The 24392-nt window shown below is 42.9% G+C and overlaps 3 protein-coding genes across 3 annotated transcripts in view; 2 read left to right on the top strand and 1 right to left on the bottom strand.

Moving 5' to 3' along the window:
* The window catches only part of LOC311010064 (scavenger receptor cysteine-rich type 1 protein M130-like), a gene marked incomplete at its 5' end in the record, with an annotated part of 423347 nt that overhangs the window by 127745 nt on the left and 271210 nt on the right, over nucleotides 1–24392 (bottom strand). The window lies entirely within an intron of this gene.
* Nucleotides 844–11913, top strand: LOC311010013 (cilium assembly protein DZIP1-like; the record flags this gene model as incomplete). The annotated part of the gene is made up of 9 exons (XM_084004496.1): nucleotides 844–871; nucleotides 972–1055; nucleotides 9621–9671; nucleotides 9839–9898; nucleotides 10160–10334; nucleotides 10419–10759; nucleotides 10903–11024; nucleotides 11106–11265; nucleotides 11548–11913. The coding sequence occupies 9 exons, from the start codon at nucleotides 844–846 to the stop codon at nucleotides 11652–11654; spliced, it is 1128 nt and encodes a 375-aa protein (XP_083860622.1). The 3' UTR covers nucleotides 11655–11913.
* LOC311010014 (scavenger receptor cysteine-rich type 1 protein M130-like) overlaps nucleotides 17326–24392 on the top strand; it is a gene marked incomplete at both ends in the record, with an annotated part of 29115 nt that continues 22048 nt past the window's right edge. Inside the window, one exon of the mRNA XM_084004497.1 lies at nucleotides 17326–17413. Within this exon, the coding sequence (XP_083860623.1) occupies nucleotides 17326–17413 (88 nt within the window). The remainder of the gene's footprint in view (nucleotides 17414–24392) is intronic.

Genomic DNA, 24392 nt, shown 5'->3' on the forward strand with positions numbered 1-24392 from the left:
CTAGTGGTTGTGAGCACTGGCCGTGCCAGAGACCAGCTGGTCCGTGCCAGAGAGCTACTGGTCGCGACCACTGAGGAGCTGGTCGGGACCAGTGTCTTTAGCGCCCCTAGTGGTTGTGACCACCGGCCGTGCCAGAGACCAGCTGGTCCCGACCACATGGATCTTCATAATCAATAATAATAACAATATTAATCATAATAATTCTGATAAAGTGTATTTTATAGACAAAAGATTATGATATCTGACATTTATCCAGCTGACAGTGCTGCCAAAACGAGTGTAAAGGGGAGAAAATACTAAAGCTGCTTCACAGACCACAGGTACCACAGGGCAGATCACTGAGGAGCTGGTCGGGACCAGTGTCTTTAGCGCCCCTAGTGGTTGTGACCACTGGTCCGTGCCAGAGACCAGCTGGTCCGTGCCACAGAGCTACTGGTCGCGACCACTGAGGAGCTGGTCGGGACCAGTGTCTTTAGCGCCCCTAGTGGTTGTGACCACTGGTCCGTGCCAGAGACCAGCTGGTCCGTGCCACAGAGCTACTGGTCGCGACCACTGAGGAGCTGGTCGGGACCAGTGTCTTTAGCGCCCCTAGTGGTTGTGACCACTGGTCCGTGCCAGAGACCATGGTCCCTGGACAGACCACGGAATCGGCTACAACCCCTTCTCCCACTTTGTGTTGACAGCCATACAGAGCCCGCCCCCAATCGACTTCCGCGTCATCCTAGTGTCTCTGTCAAAACGAATGATCTTAAATCCATGTCTCCGTGAAGCAGAAGAGGCTGGTTTGACGGTAGTCTGAGTCAAGTTTGATGAGTGCGGAAAGTTCAGTTATTTTGTTGCGTAATGATCGCACATTGGAGAGTTATTGCAGGTAGTGGCAGCCTCCTACCTCGTCTCCTCATTCTGTTCCGTATTCCTCCTCTGGATCCCCTTTTCCTACGAATGCGCTTGATGTAATGATTCCTCTGTAGATGCTGAGGAATCCCATTCAGGCAAGAAGGTGTTACTTGTAGATCCAGCGAGGCAGGCCGCAGATCCAGCAGAGCCTCCCGTGAGTAGGTGAGCCTCCCTCCATGGCGTGTCATGGAGTTTGCCGGTGTGATACAGATCGCAAATACTGGTTCCAGAAAGGCGATCAGGACACACAAACTCGCTAAGTACTTGAGCGTAGTCATACTTGCTGTCGGTAAATACCGCACTTAAGGACTCTCAGAAAACACAAAACAACTCCAAAAACATGGAAATTACGGGAGCAGCACGCCGCGAGTCGCTCACAGAGTAGCGCCCCATTCGAGAATTTCACTTCACAAGTATGTAGTCAATCAAAGTATACCAGCTTTCAAAATACTGGCTATTGTTGACATTGCAAAAACTGCATAGACTTTTATGTTTCAGTTTTACAGGTATTTGCATGCAAAACATGCAATCCACCGTTTTTACACTACATTTCTTGGTTGGGAACTGTATGTCCACATGTAATGTTCATGTAGTGGCTAAAGTTCCCTTAATGTGTTTGGTAAGTATTTCGTAAACATTTAACCACTCTAGACGGAAATAACGAGTCTCTACACGTGTTTGTATTTGAACGACGGTAGAAAACAGTGTGTTCGCTCCGTCTTTTACTCAATGTTCACCAAAAAGGTTCAATACACACAGTTTTCCGTCTCTCTGGCTGCCCGAGCTCCTACGTCGCAGCTCTGTATGCGTTCCATTATAAATCAAAACAATATTAGCACATCTAACATATGCACAACTAAAATGCAAAACTATAAAATACACTAAGTAATTATTGAAGGGAAATTACTAAATATAAATATAAATAATATAATATCCAGATCTTGTACCAAATTACAGAAAATAGAAAATGGCACTAACAGTTCACATTCAAAAGCATTCCAGTAAAAAGCAAATCAGTTTTTTTCCCTTTACTGTTGAGGTAAAGTAAAAATACTGTTTACAGTACGATAGACAGAAAAAGTTTTCCAGTATTGCTTACAACAAAATATCCATGAAACACACAAGAGCATTCTGAACAAAACAGCAAAAAGCCCAGATAAAAAGTTTGTCTTTTTCTGTTTCTGTTTCCAAAAACATCACTCCTCAAAGTCCTCCTTTTACTGTATAAGTGTCAATGTAATATAAAAAAAGAACTCCTGCCACTGAGTCTAAACCAGCCTGGAATCAGCTGTGGTTGGCCCAATTTACCCAACATAAATCAGCTTTGTGTCATTTATTCAATTGTTTGTTTATTATCAGCTGAGATATTGTTTTTGAACTGATATCATTGCAGAAGCAGAGGTTTTGATACTGTATCTAAGGTTTGGAATATTGTCTTTGCTATTGTGGGATGTTGTGTGTTAACATTCGTAAATAATACAAAAACAATCCATAATTTTGTTGGGAGGTATAGCTTGTCTGTTGAGAAAATGTAAGCATTGTGGAAATGTGTTCACTGACTGCTTATTGTGTGAAAACGACATGAAATGTGTGAATGGTATGGCCACAGAAGACCGATGCTATGCTTATTGTGTTTAGAGTTTTGAAAATGTGACAACTGGTTGGACAAACGCTTGTTAGCGACTGAAAAAAACTGTAAATGAGGCCGTGGGCGGGGTTAAACATTTTACTCCGCCCACATTGAGGTCTGCGGGTCTGCAGTCAGGGATACATGCACTCGGCGGTCACCTTGTGGTGAAATGCTTTGCCTTTATTTTGGTCGCTAATCTCATGGCTTGATCTTAAGTCTGTGCATTGTGTTGTGAGCAGGCCTATTTATATTATGTGAGGTCCAGTTAATTCAAACATAGGATGATAATACAAAAAAAAAAAAAAAAAAACACACACACACACACGTCGCCTGCGTGTGCGTGTAAGTGTGTGTGTGTATATATGCGTATATATATGTGTATATATAACCTATATAGCAGGAGTACTCAAATACAAATCCTCAAGGCCACAAAGATGTTTTTCAATGACTCAAAGGTCCATTTATTGAGGTCGGTCAGGCCACATGTGATATACTGTATTTAGTGCATTTCTTTTTGTTGTTCTTACCTCTGAATTTTGAGGATATGTTTCTTCAAAATGTGTATGCTTTGTCTCATAATGCCGCTTCAAATTGGAAATCTCACCACAGATAGTCTCCTGGCATATTAAGCACATGGGTCTTGTGCTGGTTGGAGGAAGAATGAATGCAAACTTTTCAGTCCATTCTTCTTTAAATTGGCGATTTCACTGTCCACCTTTCTTTAGGCAGAGAACTTGGAACACGCCATTTCCATGTAATCTTTTCCCGTCTATGCTATCTATCTATGCTCCTACTGGCAAAGTGGCAATATGCGAACCGCTTCAAAAACGAAAGTGAAACTAAAAATGCTCGCAGCGCGACCCAATAACAGGCTGTCTGTGTATCATTGGCATGGAGACAAGTCCCGATACACGTGCTGACCCAACCAAAAACACATACTGAAAAAATAATAGTTCTGGGGCCACAAATAGGTGTACCGCTGCATATAGCCTATCGCTTGAGTCACGTTGACTCTGCTGTCAGACTCGACGGCGTTCGGCCACAGTCTCTTAGAGCCCGCCCCCTCAGACACCTGCAGCTCTCGTCGGTGTGATAAATCAAGTCAAGCCAAGACCATCCTGAACAAGCGTAATGATAAGTGTGTGGTAGATTGTGGTGATGTGTCCATGATGTTGATACGGAAGATAGCCTAATGATCCTAGACCTGGAAAGACTCTGACACTAGCAGGATTCTCCGTTGTTATGGCGTATACAGAGATGTAATCTGCGAAGTCTATCCATCCGTCCAGCCGAACTGGATCTTTCCATCATTGCCGATCTTGCCATGTCATACGGGGGAACTCTGTTTATGAATATCACAAATCATTCTCTGCCAGGGCTGCCATGTTCATTCAGAGGTTAACCAAAGACTGGACTGGTCTGTGGTCGACCTGGCTCTAATCAGCAGGCACTGCACTGGCCGCTAAGCTCCTTCTTGCACCATTCGCAGTTCTTTCTCACACCATGCAAGCTGTGTCCCAAACCCGTGGCTATAGTCCATCCGCCGGCAGGCCAAAAGCAGATGAGGATAAGGTGACATCTTTGGACTCCAATGTTCCACAAATCCATAAAAACGTATGCAATTTGTCAACTGTAACTAATTAACAGATTTATAAGACGCCTTACTTGGGCATCCTTGCTGGGGATCTTCATCATCTAGCAGCTCACATTCCAGGCCGCACATGCTTTTGGTTCACTGTTTTGAGTCCCGCAAATGCAGCCGTCCTCCATCAAAGGCCTCCTCGCAGGTGTCCAGTTCCACCTGCGCTGCTCAGATCCATCCGCCAACAGCTTGCTAAACGGCTTCAAGAGAGGAACCCAAGGCAAGAAATTCGTCTCCCTTTCACCACACTCCACTTTGCACAAATTAATCACCCACCATGGAACGGGTGCTTTGGCTCATAGGCTCACTGTTAGGAACAGCCTTATGGGTTTTAATAGAGATACTCGGATCAGATATCAGCTCCGATATCGACTAATTAGCTGGACATCGGATGAATGAGGCCGATCCAGCATTCCGATCCAGCCATTTCATTTTTATTAACATCCTACACAGCAATACAGTGACAGCGAATCAGCGATCTAGTCACTTCAATCTGTTTGCTATGCTGGTTACGTCATCACGCAGAGCACGCTAGCAGCTAGTGATGAGTACACAGAGCAAAACGGAGCAAGCGCCGGTTCATTAAGCCTTTGTCCGTCGGGTTTCAGGCAGCTACTACATTTCATGTTACATTTTAAAATATCTGTTTACAGTGCACTTTACATGGTACAAGTGTTATTTATCTCTTTTGCTGCTAACGTACACTTTATTCGTTAATAACAGTCCACAGTCATTACCTTTTGTGTTCCTGAAACATTCCAAAACTGATAGAAACAGAAGCGGAATATCTGTTCCTAATTCCCAAACTAACTCAGATTTTTGTCCACTGTCTTCCATGGCCCGCTATCTGGGAGCCGTGCTCCAGCCAGCCCACAGGAGCCGCTGTTCATCACGGAGGGAGGAGAACCCCTGTCACAAGCCTGGTTCACCTCTTGCCTCCGCCTCCTCTGCAATTCTGCGGCCTCTCTCCAGAACGCTGCATGGCTCATTCGTTCCGCTTTGGAGCAGCAACCACAGCAGCAATGTGCCCAACCTAAAAGCCATGGGCAGATGGTCCTCACCTGCTTATGAACGTTATCTGCGCCATCCTAGATGCTCAAGCCATGAGCCGAATATTGGATGTACATAAGTATAATCAAAATATTATTATTCACCAAGCCGAGGGGTAACTGATCGGCCTATCTCCTATTTGAATAGGCTACCTTTATTTTTAACTCAGCCTCCTGACATCTCTTGTAGCAAGAGGGTCAGGGAATTGCCGTCGTGGTCGTTTTGGGGGTCTTTTCTTTGCTGCTGCGCTCCCGGCTTGGCTGTGCCTGCTGCCATGGACTACTACTTGATACATGCTTCTGTTAATGCCACCACTACTGTTAATGCTACTACTACCATACTACCAACACCAAATGCAGTTGGAACCCAAGGGCCTGGGCTGCACGAGATTTCTGCCTAAAAGCCTATTAAGGCAGTTTTTTCTTGCCACTGTCGCTGTAAAGCTTGCCCCTGGGTGATGTTGGGACTTTGAAATTGTGGTGACTCTTGAAATTTTGAGTGTATTCTAGTCCTGCTCAATATTAAGTGTCCGGAGATGACCTCTGTTGTTTGACAATACAAAATTGAATTGAATTTATCGTGTAAGGTGACATGGGGTGTTTGAAAGGCGCCAACAAATATATGTATTATTATCATATTATTATTATTACTATTATTATTATTAATATATTATGCCGTTCATGATAACTCATGAAGGGCAGGAAGGTGCTCTTCCTGCCTCAGGCTTTCCACGCAAGCGTGTGGAAGAGCAGATAGGATACGTTTTCTTTGCTGCTACGCTCCCTGCTCATGCCGTTCATGATGGCTCATGAAGGGCGGGAAGGTGCTCTTCCTGCCTCAGGCTTTCCACGCAAGCGCGTGGAAGAGCAGATAGGATACGTCTGTCTCCTCTTTATTCATCAAGCTGAGGGGCAACGGATCTACTAATCTCCTACCTAAATAGGCTACATTTATTTGAACTCAGATAGCCCCCTGACATCTCTCGTAGAAAGAGGGTCAGGGAAATTGCCAGTGTGGTCGTTTTGGGGGGTTTTCTTGCTGCTACGCTCCCTGCTTATGCCGTTCATGAGGGCTCATGAAGGGCAGGAAGGTGCTCTTCCTGCCTCAGGCTTTCCACGCAAGCGCGTGGAAGAGCAGGGAGTCCCAGAACAGTACCATACCGCCAAATGAAACTTGTGCAAATAAATAAAGATTCTTTTTGACAAAGTGGTCCTGACTGAAATCAAGCGTAGCGTTAGTTCTGGCAGGCCACGACGTCAAGCTCTAAATCAGCAGCAACAGCGTAGCTGTCAAAACCGAGGAGATCAGCTGACGGCTCAGCTGACTCCCCGTACCCGCTTCCTATTGGGAAATTGCATTCAGAGCGCGCTATTTAAACCGCTCTAGCCTGACCTCCCTCATTGCTTCCTCTGCCGGCTTTTTCAACCCACCTCCACCCCAGCTCCTCCTGTCATCTGTTATGTACCTTACCATTGTTCTTGTTGGTCTGCTCTGTCTGGGGTTTTTCTTGCTGCTACGCTCCCTGCTTATGCCGTTCATGAGGGCTCATGAAGGGCAGGAAGGTGCTCTTCCTGCCTCAGGCTTTCCACGCAAGCGCGTGGAAGAGCAGGGAGTCCCAGAACAGTACCATACCGCCAAATGAAACTTGTGCAAATAAATAAAGATTCTTTTTGACAAAGTGGTCCTGACTGAAACAAATTTATCCATGATCAATTTTGACCAGCTTACTAACGTTAACTTAACGTGAGTGACTATAAGCTGCTAACGCTAACTGCTAGAGCCAGGTAGCTTACAAACTAGTAGCCTACTGCCTCTGTGTCAAGCATACACTAAAAGCGGGCTCACATGAGTGACGTTGACGTACGGACAGTACAGTCTGTTAATGAACCCTGATCAGTGACAGTTGTCATCGCAGCTGCCTGAATGCCGTTACGACGTGACGTGGTGGTGCTGTTGAACTCCGCACTTTTCTTGGTTATTTTGTTGTTGTTTTTTTCTTGGTGGTTTTATAGTAGGGCTAATAGTAGGGCTAACACAATTCTCGATGAGGCTATAGCCCAACCAAGCCCCACCCTGGCGCCGCCGCTGCCACTTTCCCCAACCATCCATGATGTAGCCGGACATAAAGGTCCCGTCGGGGCACGTAGGTTCACCAGAACCCGCACGCCGTGTTGAGAACACTCTGTCGATAGCATTCAGTGACCAGTTCAGCAACTCCATCGTGGACTGTTGGATTTAACAGTCACGATTAGTATTCGTACCTAATTTATCTCCACATTGTTGATACTCCCTGCTACGTACAACTGACATCGGACCATACAAGTTTCTCAGGTTCAACTTATTGTTTGGGTACAGAATGTTCATTAGTTATGCTCCCATCCCGTCACAACACCATGTCTGCTGATTCGTGCCTCAGACCTTTTTCAACTCTCATGCAATAATCTGTACCGGTCAACAGTTGAATTTACATACTTCTTCTTAAAGCCACTTAGTGTTGCTGATTTTTTTACTTCTTCTTCTAACACATTCCATTGTCTTACACCTGTGACCGATAAGGAAAAGGATTTTAACGTAGTTCGTACCTTCCTTTGCCTGAAAATCATGTTCCCTCTAAGATTGTGTCTCTCTCTGTGTATGAAGAGTTTTTGCAGGTTCTGAGGGAGAGTTCTGTTAGATTCTTGGTACAACATTTGTGCTGTGCGATAGTTTATTATGTCATGATAGCTTGCCTGATAGCTTCTATCCTCGGCTGCTAACGCTAAACTAACGCTACCGCAGCGTAGACGGCACTTCCATGTTTACCCAGCTGTTTCTGTGACGCAAGTTTCATGCCAGAGTATGAAAAATGTTTGCTGAATTTTTATAAATGCCTATTATCAGTTCAACAAGTGTTGACAAGTGTTGACCTGATAATACAAGCATTTAATACAAGCAGCTTCACTTGTATCTGGATTGAGAGCTGAGCCGTTAATAGCAGACTGCTCACACTGTTGAGTTGAGAACACAGATATAATGATCTGTCTCATCTCACCTGAGCTGTCAGATGAGCAGGTGTACGATGAACCAGAACTGCCACTTGATGAAGGCCCACTAAATGTGAGGCTGCAGCCCTCGGAGGGACGTGGACTTGTCCTGCTCCTCTTGCTGGCCCTTTCAAGAATCTCCTCTCTAACTGCATTGGTGATGGGCTCAGTGTGGCGTCCTGCAACAACAAACACATGGCTTAGTTTGCTATCTACTATCTACTATATGATCGCCTGTGTGAGAGACTAACGGAAGAACCAGCATCAGTTAGTCAACATGCTGCAAGTGAAGACCAACCATGATGCAAAATGACACATTTAAAGCCTAAAAATACATGAACATTTGAAATGAGTGATCACAGATAAAGTTAGAGACCACAGAAGTTTGTCTTTTATTAAAGTCCCAGTCGGCAAGTCCGGTGGATCGAGGGCACTCTGTCAGATTTTGAATGTTTACAACTCTCAGGCTCCTCCCCCACGACCACAGAGCTCCTCCCCCTCGACTCAGTGCACTTTGAAATCCCTTAGATCACGCCACGTTTGAAACGCGGGTCCGATGTTGACTCTGGTTTTATCACAGGCACTGTGGCAATCTTTCTTTTTTCCTTCTTTTCCACCGGTGTTTTCTTTTCCTTGGTTGTTTTGGACCTCCTCGTTTCGGTTTTTAACCGAGGAATTGGAAGATTGTTGCTACTTCCCTCCGCCTCCCCCCTGTGATAGTGGTACGACCCGAGGGAAGAGGGGCTCTGTGTGTGCTTCAGTCTGCAGTTTAAAAAATAACAATTATATTAACTTACTTCACTTTACCGTTCAATCAACTGTTTCACATTTCATGTCAGAAAAAGGTTAATCACACAACTGATACTACCACTTATTGATTATGTTGATGTTGTTTATCAAAACACCTCTGACACTCACCTTAAATCTCTGACTATATTATCAGGCGGGGGGTCAGCCCTTGTTCAGGATATCCTGTATTTGGCCTCAGATTGTGTTGTATTGAGACATGAAGATACTGTATATTTGACAGGAACCATAGTGCACAGGAAACGGATACTTTTCCTGGAATGGAACCACAGTTTCCCATTACTCGCTAACAGCTGAGCAGCCAGAGTTCACAAACTTGCATTGTTTTAATAAAAAAGTTGATTATTACAATTATTCCTTTTTCTATCCTGTCATTAAAGCAGATGGCACTGACAAAACCACCAATCATTAATGCTCCTTTTCCCAACTTCCAGATGCGGAATATTTCCTCAAATCCACCCACCAAACTAGTGGAATTACCAGGTTTGGAGACCATTTCAGTTCCTTTTTGTTTTATTGAAGGAAACGTCATGTACGATCTCAACGCATGCATGTCTTCTCTGTCTTCCAGTCATCGCCAGTGCACCAGCTCCGGAGCCTAAACCAAAGAGAGTTGTGCTCGGTAAGTGAGTGGCTGTCGTCTTATCAGGAAATAAGAAACTGTCACTCCCAGAGAGGCTGAGCATGCGCTTCCATGCATGAAGGATTTACATAGACAGCCCCCCTTTAAAAAAAACATTTTACCTGACTTTTATCAACGCCCTTTGACCTCATGTGCTGTCCAATTAGAGGAGCCAGTCTGTGCTCCTAAGCTGGATCCTATACAGGAGCTGTCAGAAGAGGAGAAAGGTAAAACAGGCAACGAAACCACCGGAGCCGACCGACTGCATGATGTCTGCATGGATGCATCAGTCTGTTGGAACCACACTGTACTACTTTGTACGACTAGCTTGTCATCCATGCATTAGCGGCTTGTAATTGGTTTTGACTGTGTGCACACATCACTATCGGTCTAATCTGGGAAAGCTCGTTTGCTGCCACATAAACTAACATAAGCTCTGACACACAGTCTGTGACTGATCCTCTAATAGTGTTTTTGTCTGCGTGCAGTGTTGCAGATCCGCCCTCGATCCAGCAGCCTGCCGTCCAGAGCCATCCAGGTGATGTCTGGACCTGCAGTCAAACAGGCCAAGACGCCCCAGCCGGCACCCAGGATCAGGACCGCCGTCCAACCCAAGACCTCTACGCCCAACGTCAAGTCCGCTCTGAGGACCTTCACATCCAAGTAAAGAGAAACTGGATAAAATAACATGCTTTCTGTAGGTTGAAGTTGAACGATGGGTTAAAAACGGTTTCTGTGATTCTCGAGGACCCCTCCTTTCAGTTCAGATGAGGAATCGGAAGAAGAGGACACGGATATTGAGGAGGAAAAACCCCCAAAACACCAGAGGGGTAAATCGCCACAGTCGAGACTAAACCAGGTCCAAATCAGACCAAGCAAAGCCAGGCCGGCTCCAGCCAGACACTCCTCCAGCCCCCAGCTGGCTAGGGGGTCGCTCGGTGGTGGGACCAAGACCGCGGTGACGAAGATGGGCAGCGACGAGGAGGACGAGTGGTCGGAGCTCAGTGAGCTTCAGGAGATTGACCCAAAACATCTCCAGAGTTACAAAGACCAGAACGGCAACGTGGATAAGAGGAACTCTGGCAAAGGCAAGTGTTCTGTTCTGAGTCCAGGTTTTTTAGTTTAGTTTTTCATTCATGGTAAACAAAACTCTGAAAACCTGAGAAATCAAGGATAGTATTTAGAAATGTCAACTTGCATTAATGAGAATGTATTTCATTAATTCTTTTAGAGAACAAAATCAGTGACCTGGCTCGAAAAATGGAGAAGCAGTTTGCAGAGAGAGCAATAAAGAAACCAGCAGGGGGCATCAGTGTGTTTCCAGAGAGGCAGGACGAGGTCCAGGAACTCACGGTGAGCTTCACAAGTGGTGTCATTGTGATGTGGTGGAAAAGCCGTGTCGGCCGTGTATGAATGACGTTTCTGTGGTGACAGTGCACAGATCTAGAGGAGAGCAGTGAGTGGATGGTGTCCTCCTTAGAGGACAGACAGGAAGTGTCCAAACCAGCCCCGGGCTCTGGACCAATGAGGAAGAGCCTGGACTCCCCCAGCACCAGTGTCTGGGGAACCTCCACAGGAAAGGGAGCCAAATCAGGTCAGCCCCAGTCATAACTTAATGATCTGATTTTTTTTTTGTTACTGTAATGGTAGTATTAAATCCTCCTATCGGTACTCTGTATCAGCAAGTACTGAAATACAAGTACCAGCACTTTGTCTAACTCTTAATAATTCATGTCGATGAATTATGTCAGGCTTGTCTTCTTTATTTCATGGGCTGTTTATCGAAACAAAAACATGGCGCATTTGGGTACTGACAGGGATGCCGGTTACCGCGACAACACTTGGTGCTGTAACCCTGCTGTGTTGTGCCCGGCAGGTCTGACCGAAGCCGGAACAGGAAGCACCCTGAAGAGCAGCCTGCTCCTCAGCGACTTCAGCGACTCTGAGGACATTAGCAGTAAATACAATAAACACTACAGCTGAGTACAGGTGATGCAGCTCTACGTCAAGCACAGACACAAAGACCTCCACTCTTCAGACACCTCCAGTCCATCCTACTCTTCTTATATGGAAGCTGTGATACAGAGAGAGAGCAATATGAAACAAAGGGACATCTGGGCATAAAAGAGCATTTTATAAATACGAGAAATGAGATATTCCTGACTCACCTTATGCCTTGTGCAAATCCTTTACTTGCCTTAGACCATTTCAACCCCTGTATATTCACTGAAAATCTAACCCACACCCCAACCAGATGAGATGCCTAATGTAGTTTGTGTAACGTTTTGTAAATCACAGCATTATAATGCCTTCATGTGTTACATTAAGAAACGAGATGTGCTTTTTGTATAGAAAATAATTATACCAGCAATAAACGATTTCTGTGGGCTACACACACGACACACGCCGTCGAGATTCTGTTTTTTTCTTCAACCAAGCACAATAACCACAAACTGATTCATTACTTATATGTCACATTCTCATTTTTGGTTTAATAGATTTTTTTTCAGCCACGTTAAAAGTTATAATTGATGTAAAAAGCAAAATAGGAATAAAGATATGTATCTGTTGTATTGCTGTACAAAATTCAGGATATATAAGTATATGATCTATGAAATGATCTATGAATGTGATCACCTTATTAAAGAACTACCTAACAGTAGTTAAAGTTTAAGTTATCTAAACTTACCAATGTAGTTTAGTTATCTAAACCTATCTGTGGCTTTGTTGTCTCAACCTAACTATGTGGTTTTGTTTTTCGCTAAGACCACAGCGGGGTCCCGACGGCGCGCCACAAACCTGAGCCGTTCTTTCTGTTCCGTCGCTCTTCATTTTCCCGTCGTCATGGTTACAGACGGACCTACAAAGTGATGCTGGAGGATTACTTTCAGCCGTTAGTGAGCCCGGGTCTCTTTTAACATGACTTTGTACCTCCGTTTTGTAATGCCGAACATGCTGCTCACTTGGACATGTGACAGAGCTCTAGGGTCAAAAGGTCCACGGAGCCCGGAATCTTACATCTGGTCTGCTGGATTTACTCTGTCGCATGATGTCGCACAACATGCTAATTCTGGGAACATCGTGAAATCTGTAGCGTAAATGAAGCATTAAGCTCAGTTTTACCCATTTAAGGTAGCTAGCTAGTGAGCTAACTGCTAGCATGTCGGCTATTGTTACCATTATGGTTAAGTTCTCTAATAGTGACATAATGTTAGCGATTAGCTTTAGCAATGTATTATATTAACACTATATGTAGAATTAAAATACTTGGTACTTAAAGGCAGAGTAGGTTATTTGGGAAAACCAGAGACTTTGACTTTGAACGCATCGCCTTTAGTGCCGTCACAACCATGCTGAACCTATAGGTGGCAGTGTAACGAGTATGTAAATGTTAAATGTTGATGAATGCCTTGTCCTTGCATTTGTCATGTTGATTCATTTCCAAATGATACAATTGTATATTTTATTGCTTTATTTTATCCGTTTTTAAAGTGTACTTGTATATTTTTTTTAAATATTGTTTGAACCAGTTAAACAATTCAAACCGGTATCCAATAACAACAATAGAATACGCCTATGTCACATAGAACAGGTTGGATCAAAGGCCACGGAGAGCTTAAAGCACACTCTCCAGGAGAAGGAGGAGCAGTGGGAGACCACCGAGAGCTCCTTGAGGTCCCAGCTGGACCACCTTCAGAGCCAGAGCCCCAAGAAGAAGAAGTCTTGGTTCAGAAAGCTCATATATTCTAACTGAATGTATATATCATGAGCAGCAGACTGAGCTCTATCTTACCGACAGCAGCAACACTTGCAACCCCAGGTAACCCCTCTGAACACCAGCCAGCAAGCAGAGAGGAATGCCAGCGCCAAATGATTATTATTATATGTCATTATTATAAGTATTACTACTATCTCATGCTACAAATAGACAATGGTGGTGTAGTGGCTAAGGAATAAGACACATTATCAAAGTGTTGATGGTTCAAATCCAGGTTTGAATTTTACCGAATGACTTATTTTCTACCTTGAGTTCAGAACTATTTATGAAAGGCACACTCACACACATGTATCACCAAGATGACTTTAATTCTCAAATGATTTCATGTTGGATCGGCACATGAAGCAAACATCTCATGTTAGGTTGACTGGAAACTCTTTGACTTTCTTCATTATTTCATTCACCACTAGGGGTCCCTAGCGTACTTATTTGAAGCTTTGGGTGGTTCATCTGGCTGAGAGGCTCTGATGTTTCATGAGGCTTCATCTCACCATCACTACCTTCAACACAACAGGTTTCCCACACATCCTCACTCAACACCATCTTCCCCCAAATGACCCGCTTAAATCCCCCCAGCACCTCCTTTCCCTAATTGGCATGTACCATTACCTTTCCTTCACCCCTAAACATACAATAAAGAAACAAATGTGTGTGCGTCATGTAATATGTACACACATTGTAATTCCTCTGACTTCCCCTGGTAACCCCACGTTTCACGTTGCAACGCTATGAACTGTGGGTAATTCCCTCAGGTAAAGTCAGCATCAAAAGTAGTGGGCTCAAAATGTCCGTGAGTGAGCCCTCCTGCACTTCAGGACTTGACCGTGGCACAGACCAGGGGCCTCATTTATAAAACTGTCAGTAGGATCCTTACTAAAAGTGTACGTACGCCCAAAAGCCAAAGTTTGCGTGCGCCAAAAAAAAAATCAGATTTATAAAACTGTGCACAGGCAAGCTGTACGCAATGTTCCCTTTTCGTGGTGAATCACGGCGACAGGTCAGGAAAAAGCAAAGAAACGTAACTTTTCAGAAACGGAGAAAGAGACCAACATGGATTTAATGTATTGCTTGAGTATTTGAGGAACTTTGACTTTGATGTGACTTTGACGGGGATTGTGTCCGAAAAGTAGGGAGACACAGACGCGACTGAGACCAGAGGGATAAAGGTAAACAGATTTTAAACTTTCTGTCCTTCCAGAGTCTGCAGTGTTGGGTGTAGAGGAGGGTGACGGTGAGGAGGGTGATGGTGAGGAGGGTGATGGTGAGGAGGGTGATGGTGAGGAGGGTGACAGTGAGGAGGGTGACGGTGAGGAGGGTGACAGTGAGGAGGGTGACGGTGAGGAGGGTGATGGTGAGGAGGGTGACAGTGAGGAGGGTGACGGTGAGGAGGGTGATGGTGAGGAGGGTGACAGTGAGGAGGGTGACCGTGAGGAGGGTGACGTGAGGACGGCACAGCTTCCAGCTCAGTGCAAAGCAGCAGTGCACCCTGGGCGCATGGCACATCAAGCGGTCGGGTGCTCACTGATGCCGTCCTGCAACTTCAGCGAGACACAATTGAGACACAATCACCGCCATCAACAACGTTGCAGATGAGCTACAGCAAACACGCTCTGTGATGCAAGAAATTGCCATATTAATAAGTGAATTCGTTAAAATGAACAATGATTGTTGTCTTCCTTATCTTACAAACCCCGCATGACATCCTCACGGATGTTGATACCCCTCCAGTCGGGCTGGGGGCCGTGGCTCACTGCGGTCACGCCAGCCGCCGAAATCTGTTGCGCATCTATTCCTGTACTTACGGTACGGGTGCCCGAAGTTACCAAAATGGCGTTGAAAGCAGTTTTTATATCAGGTGCAACGGTTAAACATGAGGAAAATGATGGGTTTGCTAATTTCTTCAATAGATCTTTGTTCAGAGTGACTGTGACTAGCAGTTACACAGCAAATATCAAGTCATTTTACTGGATGGTTTTATAATAAAGTCACCTCAAAATCTCTCTCAAGTGCATACTGACAATCAGATAATTTCCTCACATTCATAAATTAATTAAACTTATTCCTTAAGAGGTTTGCAAATATTTTCAATGGATTCTTGTTGAGTGATCCTGAATGTTATTATAGAAAATATCAAGACATTCTACTGTATGGTTGTATAATAAATTCAATTCAAAATCACTCCCAGTATCAAAGTGCACACTGGCGAATGGATCATTTCCTGATTTTCTAATCTAATCAGTGGCGTTTCCTTGCAGAGGCCAAGGGAAGTCAGGCTTCCTCCGTTTTTTCAGAATATAACCATCATTTAATAAAATCACTTTTTTAACAGTTTACGTAATCCCTCTGTGATGTGTCTGTCGTCTCCTCCTCGTCTCCCTTCAGTAATTATTGAGCGTTTCATGATGTGTTAAACAGCGCCCCTCTAAATGTTACGGGGTGAATGAGTGTTGAAAACATGTTACTGCACCCTGTTGTCTGTGAGGAGGCCAAGCTGTGCTGAACTCCCTTGGTGGAAAAAAACCTTACCTTTAATGAGGAGAATTAGGTCCGCACTGAGTGGCTAGCTGGTAGCGCCAAGCTACAGCGGCTATTCTGCTGGCCCTGTCTCCTTTTTGACAAGGATTCCTGCTCCCTCAATAATCATATAATAATAATAATAAGAGAGAGAGAGAGAGAGAGAGAGAGAGAGAGAGAGAGAGAGAGAGAGAGAGAGAGAGAGAGAGAGAGAGCTCAGCGTGTGTAAGTCCTGGTAAAATGATGCTGGGCGCTCTAATAGTTCATCCGACCACGGGAAATAGCAACATATAAACGGCAACATCCGTTTTTCTGCTCCCACCCCGTAAAAAACATACACAGCTTCGAGGTTGTGTCTCACTTGGCTTCCTCGGAAATGTTCCCCACGCCACGCCACTGGATCTAATGGAGGGTATTTATTGTATCCTGTATTACATGCAGTCGGCCGTCTCCTCCTCCTCCTCCTCCTGCGGTGACAGCGCTGATTCAATATTTCTAAATTATTTTGATTTAAGATACAAGTTGGATTTTAAAAGAAGGTGTTTATGAAAAAAATTGCATGCAGTAAAAGCATCAAAAACACTGCTGGAGTTCATCATGATAACACGGATCTAACGTATGATATAGAGTGTAATTAAATGTGTGCGAGTCATCAAAATGATAATAGTTCTTCTCACGTTTACTTCCTACAATCTGACTTCAGTTCACCACAGCTCCATCTGTGTCGCTGATTCCCCTCCAGTCTCCAGAATGTGCGTAGATCTGAGAAGTCTAGGCACAGTGGTTTGGATCTGGACCTGGTCTAATGAGGTCTTGGTATAAAACAAAAACGGCAAAATCTCCCCTTTAGCATTTTCACAAATAAAATAAAAGTTTTACAGATACAATAGTAGGTGTCAGGCAAAGCTGATGTCTTACCTAAAATGTCTAAAAGGTTTTCACATCAAGAAGTGTCACAAAAAACAGTCAATCAGTGGACAAACAGTCGCACTGCACAATGAGTTAATTTCCCCTTAACTTTCCCCTTAAGTGCCGAATCGGAGGCTGGCGAATCGGAAGCCAACTTCAGCGTCGTACTAATATGTTACTGTGGCTGCGGGTTTCACGGCTGAGTCACCGCCATGGTCACTTCCCAGCTTCGCTCTCTTAATCATTCTATTGTCCAGGAAGTTTGATAATTAATGAACCAATGCTTTGGTAATGAATATAATGCCACTAATTACTTGTGATAACGTGGAGCATGCTGCAGACTATGAACTCAAAACTCTGTTCTGAACGGACATTTGGCCGCGTCGCCCCCCCTCACTGCTCCGTGTGTCTCTGCCGTCTCTGCTGCGTGTTTGTGGGGGAACAGCGGGCTGGATGACGCGCTGGAAGAGCGGACAGCGAAGCGGAGAGACCACGGAGAGAATGAGACGGACTTTGGGTCCAAGTTTACTGGAGTCGTACAGTGAAATGATTCATTTAAACCGAACGTTAGAATGGGTTTTTCGTGTCCTCCGTTATGTTTTACACGACAAACGGAACGTCGGATTAAACAACACGAACATCAGTTTGAAGGTAAAACAGTTGAGTCATAATTTCACGTCAAGCGTCTGGAAACAGGTGAACTTGTTGTTACTCTGAGGTTGAGACAACCAGCCCGTCCTCCCTACCACCGCTGTGTGTCTTCACAGCAGCAGAGAGGCTGACAGGAGAGGAGCAGTGACGTCACAGGGCTGCTTAATGCAAGTTTCAGTTGGAAACTTTCCATGGGAATTATCAGGAATTCATGGGAATAAACCTGCAATTTACAAAACTGAAGGTTGGTCCTGAACAGGGATTTTTAATATAGTTGGGGAAAATATACTTAAGCATAATTTTGACTAAATAGGACAGATTTCATGCAAGTACACTTGAGAGTATGAATACTGTTATCTTATTCTACCGAGAAATGCCACGTGCACCATCCGATTTCACACAAGCTAATGTTCAAGGAAAGTCTTTGTGTGTAAATATTGTGAAAAGACATACGTGAAGAATGCCACAAAACTGCAGCTGCATATTGTAAAGTGCAAATATAATATATGAATATTTCTAAAATTCCCCAGCGTAACTTCCCATGGAAAGTCTTCAGAAAATGTACTGGAAATGTTCTGCCGCTTTGCAACCCAATCTTTGAACAGATACACTGCAATAATTGTCAGTCAAGTTAACTTCTACATGTTAGTCGAAAGCCCTTCTAGATCACCCAGGTACAAGATTTAAACACTAAAATAGACTTTCATCTTAAAAACTGCTTCCAGGACACCATGGACACCAAAATGGAGCCACAGAAGGGCGATTCCAGGAAATGTGAAGATGCTTCTCCCAATCTGTCTCCTCCATTTTGCTGATCCTGAACCAGCTGTGGAAACTTGCAGAGTCCTTTCCTCGTCAACCATCGATATGGAAGCACAAGTGATTCTAGCAGCCTCGCGTCTGGAGAGGATGTTGATTACTTAGTAGAACTCTTCAGTTTTACCTCACCATCCATCACACATCTGAACAATATTCTCCGGCCTTCCATTTCTTTATTTCATATCGTAATCTCAGACCAGATTCTTTGCAGATCTCATTCCAAGTTTCCATCCAGTGAAGTAGCCTACTGTCATTATTTAAACAGTGTAACCATATTTTTACATTCATTCATATCGGAGGTCTTAAATGGTTTCCAGGCCAAGGGCCCCTTGGCTGATAGTGACACGGTGGAGGGCCCCCTATTACATATCATATTAATCATGTTCCTTATTAAGCCGGGCCAATAATAATGTGTAGTGCAGCCTATAGTGCCATGTATACAGGTACTTTGTAATGATGTATGTATGCAATGCTTAGCCATTAAAATAATAATTGTTGACAGAAATATATATTTACAGAACATATTGTAAATCTATATTGGCATTTCTACATCACAATTTCACATTTACACAACAATTAACATTTATATTTGCTTATTAGATGTTGTATTAATGTTAATGTGTATTTTTGAACATATTTTTAATTTTGTAAGAAAAAAAGGTTTGGGATCAAATAATGTTGGGGACCCCCTGCTGGAAATCCGTGGACCCCCTATGGGTCCCGGGCCCCATGTTGAAGATCTCTGGCCTATATTCATGGATGTTATTGAATTGTGTTCATGAAGCTGTTCATGTTGTTCAGCAAAGGTTCACCGTGCATCAGTTTATGACCGGCTGGTCCCATAACCAGACTGTGAGCCCCCCTCACTCCCTCTCTTTGATTCTGGTTGTAATGTATTGATAAAGCGCTGGATCACTATTGTAAAGTTCACCCTGTATGTTCCTCCTCAGCCACCATAGCTGTCAAAGTTGTTTTCTAGAGTATTTGAGCGCCAGATTAAAGCGGTGCAGGAGGCCGTGACAAAGGTGGAACCCCTCTGGAGGCCGAATGCAGCTAAAACAACACAAACAGATTTACAGGTTCAGAATAAAATGAGCCTCCAGAGCAATAAAATATGAGGTGTTCTGAATAAAGAAAGCAGCAGAGCTGAAAACATCCTGCTGCTTTATGAAGGACGAATGAAAGTCAAAGTCAGACTGAAACATGATGTCAGTGAACTGACTGAGACACAGTCAGTTACAGCAGCGTTTACACACAGACTGCAGTCAACAAGGAGACGACACACTGAAACACTCAAATATCATCCTGCACCGTTTCTCATCATCATTTTCCTGCTACGAGTTTGAGGGACGATGTTTGAATTCAGAAGTTAGAAGGAATCCAACAGGAATGGACAGCTCGGAGCTTCCTGCAGAGATCCACATCCACTGAATCTCTTTGGCTTTTGGACTGTTGGTCGGACAAAACAAGACATTTAAAGACTTCACCTCGGATTCTGACAGACTGGGCTGCACATTTTATACCGTTTACTGGTGTTTTATAGACTCAATGATTGATTACTAAAACATTCAATAGATCCATCAACAGTTAATATAAGCTGTAATCCAGTCTCCTCTGAAAGACTTGGTGTTGAAACATCGATCAAAGTGATAAGACCACACTGACAGCATTTATCTCATAGGAACATCTCCTGGTTTCCTGGTTGTCATAGTAACAGTCATATAATATGTCCTCAGTAGGCAGATTCTTGTCCGATTAAAAGTTTTTTAGTTTCCCAGAAATGCAGTTCTGAGAAATGTTTTTAAGTAAAGAGTAAAGCTCCACCTCTTCCTGTACACAGATCTACATTGAGAGCAGCACAGGTCTTTATCAGAGCAGAGACAGACAGGCGGGCAGACAGACGGTCTACCTGCACATCATGGACCCCCTGTTGGTGCTGGTGCTGTTCCTGTGGATCTCAGGTAGGACTCTGCTTTAAAGATGATGTGATATTATTTGTGTTGGATCTTTAAATGAGAACAAACTGCTCACATACATCAACACCGCCAGGCTCCACTCCACGGGGTTTTCATCCAATCAGAGGTTTTCATTCCATTTCAGTCATTTATTATTTCTTGTTTAGTATGTATTACATACATCAATCATGTTTTCCTTGCTTTTGATCACAGGGAAGTAGGGCTGTCGACAAATATTCTAAATTCCAATATGTATTCGAATAGTTGTTAAAAACAGAATTTCGAATGTGAAAATTATTTTGAATCATACGTTAAAAAAAAAGAAAAAACAGTGGCAACTTCAATTAATGTTAATAATATTTGTTTCAACCACTGAATGAAGCCTGACATATTTAGGACTAGAATCACAACCTTAAATTGCTCTAAACTCTTGATCAACATTTGTTTCTTGTTGTCGTTCATTTAAACCGATATGTGGAGGGAGGGAGGGAGAGAGAGAGAGAGAGAGAGCGTGAGAGGGAGAGAGGGAGGGTGTGAGAGTGAGGGAGGGAGGGAGAGAGAGAGAGAGAGAGGAAGAGAGAGAAAGAGAACGTGAGAGAGAGAGGAAGAGAGAGAGAGAGAGCGTGAGAGGGAGAGAGAGGGAGGGGGTGAGAGAGTGAGGGAGGGAGGGAGGGAGGGAGAGAGAGAGAGAGAGAGGAAGAGAGAGAAAGAGAACGTGAGAGAGAGAGGAAGAGAGAGAGAGAGAGAGAGAGAGAGGGCTGCTTGTCCATCAGTTCATTTCCTTATTTTTGTAGGTAATATGTTGTTGAATATGTTTAAACTTAAATAAATTACCAATACAAGTAGTTATGTCTCGTTGTATTAATTTGTCCTTTTATTGATGTGCCTAATGCACAACCAGAAATATGAATATGTTTGAATATATGTGTTTTTTTAAAGGGAATATTTGAACGTCATTTTAGAGTAATTTTGACAGCCCTACAGGGAAGTAAACTGCTCACATACATCAACACCGCCAGGCTCCCCTCCACGGGGATTTCATCCAATCAGAGGTTTTCATTCTATTTCAGTCATTTATTATTTCTTGTTTGTTTGTTTTTTCAGAGTATTTCATACATCAATCATGTTTTCCTTGCTTTTGATCACAGGGAAGTAAAAAGCAGTTCATCCAGAACAGGGAGGGCAGCTTTGATGAAAGGGAGGGACACACAAATGTTCACCTCACGACCAGAGGGCCAGATATATCACCATACACTTCCACCATTATAACCTTGTCACTTCATTGGCCTACTATAGCTCACTCATTTAATAAATACAACAACATATATACTAGCAATCAAAGTTTATTATACCAATTTAAAAAAAATACAGATGATTTGGCTCTCAAGAACACATGACCCAGACAAGGCTCCCTAGTGGGCCAACATTTTTAACATTTCTAATTTTCGTGAGAAAAATCAACATTTTACTATTTACATATCTATTTTTCAGAAAAATCCATATTTCAACAACTACTTTTCTATTTTCATAAGAAAAATGTTGTGAACTTCACTCAGAAACAAACATTACTGAGTCATTTATTATTTCAGTGCAAACATATCTCTTTGTATTTTCTTCTCTGCCCTTACATTCCATAACATTTTTAAATTATATTTCTCAAACATGTTATCCTCTGTAAAGTTCTCTGCTGCTCTTAAACCGCAGTTTTTAGATTTCAGCTTTGTACTTCAGGAGCATCTTTGTGCATCTCTTCACATGAGCGATGTACTTCCGTGTATTCGGACGGTCTGATTGATGGCCCTCTCGCTCCCTCTAGCGGCTGACAGACTGAATTACAGCTGGGGTTCAAATGACATGCTATTTTCCAACGACTGTGAAACCAATAATATATTCATTTTTATAAATGGACACAGATTGTGTACAAATGTACATGGATAATTATATATAACTATAAAAATAAAACATTGGAGAGGAGGGGATAAGAATCAGGTTTTTCCCAACATTAGAACAAGTGAAATAGAGCAGGGGTGTGTGGGAAAATAATACATGAAAAGAGAAAACACCTTTGTAGGGAGATTGTCTATCAGCTTTTAAAATTACCGTTCAATTAGCTGAGAACACTTTCATATTTAATCCGTTACTTCCCTTAGATCCGTCTGTGTCTTTTCATGAAGGAAACCCATTTTGACCATATTTTTGTGAATTTATCTATTTGTTTATGAAGTGAAAAGGTGATTTTCTTCCCATTCAGTATCTATCATTAATCATATCTGTCCATTCTTCTACTGTGGGAGGGTTGGGCTGCAGCCAGTGTCTACTTATGTTTTTCTAAGCTGCAGTTATCATTGTTGTAAATAAGTATTTGTGAAATGAATGTTTTGAAGTGGTTACATGTATTATTTCTACAATCACTGTATGTATATTCAGTAAGCATCTCTCTGTGCAGCGGTTGGTGTTGTTAGTCCGCCATATATTCAGACTTGTGACAAACGATGCAGCATGTGATCAGTGTTACTGTGTGTAAGTCCATCTGATTGATCATCCTCACTGTTTCCTGTTCACTCTGTGTCAGAGCTGCATTTAAATGCTGCTGCTTCACATTAAAACACCTCAACTAGATAAACTTTTATTGTGGAGGGGTCACAGGAAACACAATAGTTGTGTCTAAATTCAGCGACTCATCCTTCAGAGAACAGAGCTGACGTAGAACGTGAAGGCCGAGACGGTCTGATCTACAGAGGACTTCCTGTTTGAGTCACCAGCTGTTCCCGCCCTCACACTTTGCCACTCCCGTTGCTTAGCAACCAGCTGCTGTTGACCCTAAAGAATAAAGAAGACGTAACTAACTGATCTGATTAAAATGGAGCCAGAGATCATAATTTGTATCCTTTTTATTTGATATTATGATGGTTCAGGCTGAGAGAGGAACATTGTCAGGTAAATTAAATAACATTAACATTGGTTAAGCTGTGCACTTTAAATTTAATCCCATCGGTCACTATAGTGACCATGAAAACATTTTCAGTTAACAGGTCCTAAAAACATTACTGAATATTGTATCGATCCATTTCCAAAAAGTATTGAAGTAATAAAACCTCTCAATGACATATGTGCAGTGTTGCATGTTTAGTGTAAATGACCAGAGCTGATTACTTCCTGATTGCACCTGTAGAGGAGGATGGCTGCATGAAAGCTCCGACAAAACAAGCTTAGTAAAGTATGTTAATATGAAGATAAGACTAATATTTCTGGTTCACATCATCTTTAAGATGTTTAGTATTGATATATGTATTTACAATCACTCAACTCTGTTCACTGAAGTCACAGAATGAAGAAACATGTTGTGACCAGTGGGATAACACAATGTACAGTATCTAGATGTACATGTACTTGTTACATGAGAAAGATGCTGTCCTCAGTGATGGTGATAGTGATGGGTCAGATATGGACTATGAGGGGGAGACACACACACACACACACACACACACATACACACACACACACACACACACACACACACACACACACACACACACACACACACACACACACACACACACACACACACACATAAATATATACATTTATATATCAAAGTTTAGTTTGATGCTTTCCTCTTCTTGAATGCAGAATACCTCTATCCTGAATAACCCCTATATTGTAAATTAATCATGTGACTGGTCTACAGATTAAATATTACAATGTTACAATGAATGCACTAAAGTAATATTGAACTAAAGTACAAGATAAAATGTTAGAACAAAGTTAGAACATGAAGGTTTCAATACATTTTACAAAAGTCACAATGTTACAATAAAGGAGATGTTTTGAGTTTGCTTTCTGTATTCATATCGGTGATGTATGAGGACTTTTGATATGTAAAATAGTCACACTAGCATGTGATGAAGTATTTTAGTGGCGATGATGGAGATGCTGCCAGAAACAGAGTTTTACATTTTAGAAGTATTTTATAAGACTGTGAAGGAGAAATATGCTAACATAGACATTATCCCACCGGTCACCTTTGTGACCATAAAACACACTTTTCACCTAATTTTCCATGAAGATTTTCAAAAGTAATGATTGATTATTGAA

The sequence above is a fragment of the Eutrigla gurnardus genome (genome assembly GCF_963514095.1).
Source record: "Eutrigla gurnardus genome assembly, chromosome: 24".
Lineage (NCBI taxonomy): Eukaryota > Metazoa > Chordata > Actinopteri > Perciformes > Triglidae > Eutrigla > Eutrigla gurnardus.